This window comes from Pteropus alecto, unplaced genomic scaffold (genome assembly GCF_000325575.1).
Source record: "Pteropus alecto unplaced genomic scaffold, ASM32557v1 scaffold3, whole genome shotgun sequence".
Taxonomy (NCBI): Eukaryota; Metazoa; Chordata; class Mammalia; order Chiroptera; family Pteropodidae; genus Pteropus; species Pteropus alecto.
Genome location: NW_006442484.1, coordinates 40954097 through 40961645, shown reverse-complemented (window position 1 = coordinate 40961645; position 7549 = coordinate 40954097). Strand labels below are relative to the sequence as shown.

General features: G+C 38.0%; 1 protein-coding gene across 1 annotated transcript in view; it reads right to left on the bottom strand.

The window, feature by feature from the left end:
* Window positions 1-7268, bottom strand: part of BBS5 (Bardet-Biedl syndrome 5) — a 21792-nt gene extending 14524 nt beyond the window's left edge. Inside the window, exons 1-4 of the mRNA XM_006921168.3 lie at window positions 7074-7268; window positions 4852-4934; window positions 833-898; window positions 124-173 (exon numbers count right to left, since the gene is read on the bottom strand). Coding sequence (XP_006921230.1) covers window positions 124-173; window positions 833-898; window positions 4852-4934; window positions 7074-7132 — 258 coding nt within the window. The 5' untranslated portion in view covers window positions 7133-7268. The remainder of the gene's footprint in view (window positions 1-123; window positions 174-832; window positions 899-4851; window positions 4935-7073) is intronic.
* Window positions 7269-7549: the final 281 nt, after the last annotated feature.

The window sequence follows — 7549 nt, the reverse complement described above, 5'->3', positions numbered from 1 at the left end:
TTTATTTAATTTATTTAAAAGTTCAGATTTTAAGAGCAATTTCTCATTTACAGTGAAAATACCAACCTCAAAAATCTAATGTTTCTTCACTGTATATTTTTCAATAAGATTTTTTAGACTTACAGAGTTAGCAGTCCTTGTTGTAATATTCAATATGCAGTTGTAACCGATAGCTAAAATTCAAAAGCAAAGAATTTAAAGAACATGATACAATAAACTGAAGGAAAAAAATCTCTATATAGAACTTTTAACAGCTTTAAAAATTAAATATAAAAATATAACTTTTAAACATTTTTATGAAATAACTACAAACTTTAGTTAAAAGACATAGAAAGTCAATTCTGCTTTGCACAAACATATTCATAACACGGGACAAAGGAAGTTTACTTCTCTAAAACCTATATAGTACTATTTACTAAAAATGTTAGCACCACTACATCAAGAGAAAAGAAAGTTCTAGATGGATAATCTAAAATAGTTTTAAAAAATAAGTGAAACAAAATTTAACACAATGAAAATTGTACTTTTAGGATTTAAATCTTCTTTGGGATTACTTGAAACAGGTTATAGCAAGTTGTCAAAGATAAGCAAAAAACAAAAATTATTTGATGCAAAAGCACTAATCTTATATATGTCAAAGAGACAAAATGGGCAGACTGAAAAACATTCTTTTGCATTATGATGCAGTCAGTGTTTAGTCTACGATTTCTAAAGTTTTTATCAATTTAAAGCTTTCCACATATTTCATAGTATAGCTTTTTTAGTTTTAAAAGTCACTGTGTAAATTTAAAGTTTTTTTTCCCCTTTGCTGTTATCTAACGAAGATACTTACAAAGATTGACTCTGGGTAATGCCAAAGAGTGCCAGATAATTCTTAAATTTGTTACTAAGAGTCTACCTAAAAGCAAACAAAAAAACAGGTTACCTTAAATAAGGTCCTATTTTTGCAGTACAGAATGAAGTGGAGATGAAACTTTTGGTCCACTATCAGCAGCAACACCCACAGACGTTTTCATATATTTATTACTTGAAAATATTTACTGTATATACCTAGCCTATATAATGTATACAGAATCCCAGAAAAACAAAATCTGATAGTTACAGAAGAGATACAGGTATTCACTGCCAACATCTTGATGTGACTCAAGCTGACAGAGAGAATTGGGTACTGGTTTTTTGTCTTGGTAGAAGCTGCTTGGTAGAAGGTGCTCAGTATACAGCTGAGAATGAGTATTGGGTAATATAATTATTACAAAGCTATTCAGTGGAATCACACTTCTCAAATAACTCTCATATACATACTATTCTCTGCCATATGAGTACTCTCTTAACAGTTCTCATTTAAATGAACCAATGAACCATATACTTATATACCCTTTTTTTTTTTGCTGCGAGCAAACTTTCTTTGTTCATATGAAATTATAGCCAGGCTGAAGTTTGTTTAAGGCTTTATGCTTTTCAATCTCAGCCTCAGATTGATGTTCTTGCACTAAAATACAAAGAGAGATAAACTTCATTTCTCAAAGTGTGTCCTGTGGAATAGTAGTCCCTATAAATGCTCCAAGAGGAAAAAAAGTCAAGTAAATCTGAGCATGGTAAACTATGTGTCTTAGAGATTTATAATACAATTGGCATATTAGGATAGCTGTGAAATATCCTGAAATAATAAAACTCTCTTTGTTTAATGCAAAATTTCTTCAACAAGTTATAGCTATAGAACTCTTCTGATGAATAATCTATAGCCAGTTCATATTCTTTCCTTCCTGAAAACTCCTAGAATATCTAAAATCAGAGAAACCACATCTGTATGAATGCTGGAATGAGATGGGATAGTAAAGTCCAAAAATAAAGGAAGGCATTCTCAAGAGAATCTGCAGAACAAGACATGATAAGTTTGACAAATAATAAGGAACCCAGCCTGGCTAGAGTGGAAGGTTCACACAAAATTATAGAAGGGTGGACACTGCACCTATCAGTCGAGGTCAAACAGAAAACAGATGGCATAGTCAAATTAGGATAACTGAGATTTATATACAAATGGACTTATTACAAAGGTACAAGTGGGGTGTAAGGAACCATAAGTGAGTACAGGAGACCTGTACCATCCCAGACCCAGAGGGACAAGGATAGGGAGCAGTTAAGCAAGTCTGAAAGGAACAGGAGTCCTAAAGAGCTGAATGTTTTGAGAGGAAAGAACCAAGGGAATAAATACCAAGAACTCACTCTCCTGTCTCCCTTTAATCTTCTGCCATGGCTCTTCCAACTGGAAGCTAGATTGCACAAGGAGTCCTTTGATGTAGTCTATACATTTTCCCAGGGCAATGGGGAGGGGTAGAGAAGGGCGTTGGCTCTGGAGGGACATATGGAGGACAGTGGCACATGGAAGAAAGGTTGTGGACAAACTAGAAGTTCTTCAATGCTAGACCAAGAAATTCAGACTTAAATCTGTTAGCAGTAGAGGCTGTGAAGGCAGTGTAGGTGGGGTGGGGTTTAGAACTGAGATTGGGGTGAACTGAAAATTTTTAAGAAGAGCATAATGTGATCCCAGAAGTTCAGAAATCAATGTCGACAGTTTGGTCCATCACTTAGTAGCTATGTGGCCTTGGAAAAGTTAATTAACCTTTGTTCCTCAGTTCCCTTATTTGAAAAAAAAATAATAGCATCTACTTCATTTTTTGTTTTATTATTTGTATTACTATTAAATGAGATTACACATATTATGTAAAAAATTCAGAACAGTGACTGGCAAATAGTAAACATTCAAAATGTTAACTATTATTATTTTTTAAATATTTTAATTCTTTACAAACTTATTTTTGACTTATTTTATTATTATAGATACACTGATTTATGTTTTCCTTGTGCTACTTCACCCAAGTAACATTATATATTGGCTATGAGCCTAGGACATATATTGATTCTTTTTGACATTTTTCTATTACAGAATTCCAGGAAAAATTATGGAGTGGGAAGAGTTTGCTTTCTAAAACCAATGACCAACTATTTATCTGTTTTTCTGTTCTTGTTTTATCTTTTACAAGTCTGTAGCATTTTTATGTTGTCTCTGTTCTGCTAAAGGATCTCATCCTACAACTCCAAACCCAGTGTTCCAGGCATGGGCTTTTCTCTCTGTCCTCCCAAACACCAAAATAAAAATTTCCCTGTTTCTCCTATCTCTCAAATATTGAAATGTGGCTGTTTCATTCTCATACAGCTTCAGTGTGCAAAGCTAATCTGATAATTTCTTGTCAGAGTACTTACAGTTTCAATGGATTAAATGTATTAATCTTTTTGGATATTTATAGTTTTAACATGGAGTCTCCTGAATTTGGCAATGCCTTTATTTGGTCCTTTTTGAACTTCTGAAAAGGAGGGAAGAGAGATGGCTGGAAGACAGGGTTCCCCTTCCCTTTTCTACCTTCTTATTAACCAGAATATTACACACTCCTGTAATATTCCATTTTCTAGGGAAACTTTTTTTGAGGTGTGTGCATACATAGTTATTTTTATTAAGATTTCAGGCACCATGGAGATTTCTTGCCAGGGAGATGTTCTGTCCTCCCAACTCCAAAGTGCTAGTATAGTATTCTGCACTCAGTGAATATCCACAATCTTTGTTTAGACTGGTGGATGGACTGTCACATAAGAGTTCCTGCCAATCTGTATGAGACCAACAAAATTTTCTCTTGGCTTTCTAAAATTAATTCAGGTTTTGTCAAGATCTGACCACCTAGAGATTATTATTCCACTCTCAAAGGCACAAATTAAAACTTCTTGTTTGCTGCTAGATCTTCATACCTCATTCTTACCTGGGCTTGGCTGATACTAAGAAACATTTCAAAAGTGTGATTTAAGCATTCCTTTAAGGATAGGTGCTAGCCATTGACTAGTTGCCCTCACAGAGGCCCACAAATTAACTGGTTCACATACCATCCCAGAGCAGATGAGAAGAAAGACTCGGAGAGCAATTAGCCACTCCAAATGCTGCAGTGAGTATGTTCTGCCAGTAAAGGTTACTATTCTATCACTAGGATTTACTAATCCTTCTTGCTTGAATGAGATCTGCTCCTTTTCTCTTCAATAAGATGTTTATTTCCCACTCTACTAAATCTCCTCTTCCCAAAAAACCTTTTTTAGATATACTACGCTGCACAATCCTTACCTGCTATATTTTTTCTTGAAGAACAGTAGTGATGCTTCTAAGACCTGTTAATCACTGGTCATTGGCTCCAAGTACAGCTACTGTACGTAGCCTGGACTTTTTAAAGTTCTAGCCTTGGGAAATTTGGTTTGGGAGGGACTCTCAAGTGCAGGCTGGCTGCTCCTCAGTGACATTCAGAGACGTCTCACAGGATTTTCCAGTACTTAATCTATAAATAGACTTCACAATACAGCCCTAAATTTGCTCTCCACATGTTTATTTCTAGGTGTCAGTCTTAGGAGATTGCGCATTACTCTGAGGGTTCTTTCTAAAAAGGAAGCATGGCTCCATGTAACACAGCTATGACCCACTTATATTCCACTACCCCATATTCTTTTTTGTGGGCAGGCAGATCTAAAAGTCAGAACTAACCCATGATTCTTGCAAACAGAGCTCCAGGAATTTTAAGTTACATTGGATAAAGCTGATGTCAGAATGAGGACTTACTAAGTTCTGAGAGAGAACCTATATTCCCTGGTTACAGTTTAATATCTACCCTTTCTTTCATTTCAGTCTGAGATGTGATTTAACTCTCTCACTCCCACAATTACATTTCTATGTAATGTTATTTCATATCTTATTCTCCAGCTACTATGGCTTAACATTTGAAAATTAAACCAGAAATATAAAATATAAGATAATATACTTACCTCTATCCCCATTATTTCCTTTGGTGTCTTCAATTGAATCTAAACAATCAATAAGGACTTCTCCAGGTCTTGTTTTCATTTGTCTAAAATAAATATGAAGGCTTTAATTTTAAATCTACAGTATACCCCACTTACAATCTGGTTAGGGAGAAAATAGATACATGACTAATAAACAGCCAACGGTATAAATGATACAGTACCAAATGTTAATGCTTTTGAAAGTAAGGTCTTCAAGAACTTTAAGAACCTATAGATCAGGTTTCTTGGAGTAACCAGGACATGTAGAAGGATCTGTAGGATTTGGAAGGAGAGCGAGAGAGAGCATGATAAAAGACCAGAGATAAGAAATGATAAGGGAATGTGGGAAGACTGGCCTGGCTGGAGAAGAAGGTCTATACTGAAAGGTAGTGAGAACTATAGTTAGATAAGTTTGGAGGAACCAGATTTTGGAGAACCTTGAAAGCTAGTCAGACAGGTATGTATCTTATCCTATATACAGTGGAGAACCCCCAGAGATTTCTGAGTAAAGAAGCTGAGGCAGTTATGGAAGGGACAGGTTAAAGCAAAGCACTGTCATGACTTGGTAAATAATTAGAAACAGGAGACAAAAGGAAATAAAGAATGAACAAGAGTTCATACTGACTGATAGAATGCATTCTAGTGTCAAAAAACAAAACAAAAAACCCCCACAAAAACCTAGCAGAATATGTAGTAGAGCCTTCTAAAACATTTTCCAGAGAACCAACTCAATTACCTATTGAAAATACAGATATGGTCATATCACTTCCCTACTTAAAAGTCTTCCATGTCATCCCACCGTCTAGAAAATGAAGTCCAAAATCCTCAGATAAACATTTCACAGTCTGGCTAATTTGCCTATCTGTACCACCATCCTCTACCTGCCAGACCCTGCCTTCTAGCCAGTGAGGTTAATACTTCCAAGACTGCTGCTTTTCTTTTTTCTAGAATACTCTCCTCCTGTCTTCCCTGAAAAGGCCCTGCCCATTCTTCAGAGCTCAACTTAAATATTATTTCTTCTTTGAGGCCTTCCCCAGGCAGAATGAACTATTCTGTTTCTATGGTCCCCCAGCTTTTTGTTCATGGTTTTCCGGATAGTATTTATCACATTTTTTATAATTAGTTGTCTCTGTATCTCCTGCACTACAATGGGAGAGAGAAGAGGGATGGAAATAATTTTCTCTTCATTTTTGTACTTCTAGCTATTAGCATAGTAACCAGCACATAGTAAGCATTTACTAAATGTTTAATAAGCTGAAAACATTCATGAAATGGATCTTTTCTTGGATTAAGAACTTGCCAAGAACAGAAAAAATCATAGAATCTGCGAAATAAGTAACTATGGTTTATACTTTTGTAAATTTCCTTCCCTCATAACTTCTTAAAGTACCCAAGATTATGCTAGTATTATATATCTATTCACAAATAAGTCTTGGAAATTAATATTTCATTTTTCCATCTAAGAGGATTTTGTTCATAGTAAGGAATCATAAGTGGCTAAGAAGTTCCATGTCATTAACCCAAGAACTTTAGATTTACTGTTTTCCAATATTCAAATGGACATTTTTTCCAGTACTGGTGAGCAGGAGATTTTAATGATTCTCTTTAGAGCATGAAAATTTCCAAAAACAGGGTTCCTTCTTCCTGTTGATTTAGATGAATAACTAGATGGAAGCTTATCACGGAAATAAAGTCTGCGTAGTTAGGAATTTTGGAGAACGCTTACTTCCACTTCCCTCATTTTACGGATGAGGAGACTCAAGCATAGAATAGTAATGTCATTTATCTAAGGGGTCACAATGTGTGTCGTCATTCCAGAACTAGTTTTAGAACCCAGTTTCCTGGGTCCCTGCACTACGTTCCTTTCAACGCACGAAATTGGCACCCCAAGCTCGCTTGGGTGTACTGGACGCCCAGCGGTGCTGCGTGGTCTTTGAGGTGTTTGGGTTCAGCTTCCTGATAGGTCGCCAGGCCAAGGGCCAGGGATCGCACTGGACCGAAACCACGTAACCTAGACACATTTAAGCTGTAACACGGGCCTCGGCTCGGCCGCAGTGCCCCAGTCGATCTGGGGTCTCCCGAGGTTCCGACGGCGGGCGCAAACCTCCTCCCACCCTCGCGAGCGCCGTGAGCTGTGGGGGCGCAGGCTCCGCCCGCGAGTCCTGAAATCGCGCCGCGGCCCCGGGAGAATCTCGGAGACTCACTGCGAGGACACATCAAAGCGGACATCCCGGTCCTCCCAAAGCGCGTCCAGCACCGACATAGTGACAGTAGCCCGCAGCTAGCCCTCTTCACTGAGGAGGAGGCCAAGCGGCGTCTTGCCGGCTCCAAGGCAACGGGCCGCCTCTGTCACGACGTCTACGGCAGGCGCCGAGACCCAAGCTTCATTTAGGTAGTATGCGCGCTTTTCCTGCCCTGTGGCGTCATTAAGCGGATTTGAGGTTCCAGGCAGGGCTCAGCGGCTCAGAGAAACCAAGCTGGCCCCGGCCCAGGAGCGTGTGCTTGACCTCTGAGTGACCGTCTTGGGCTTCAAACACACGTGGTTAAGCCATTCCACTCACTCCCCAGTTCTCTACACCATCAAGAAATTTAGGCTTAAAACTCAAAATTAGTTACCTGGCCCCTCGGGATCTGGCCTTGCCCACGTCTCTCCTACCGCATAACGCCCTCCTCCTTCTGC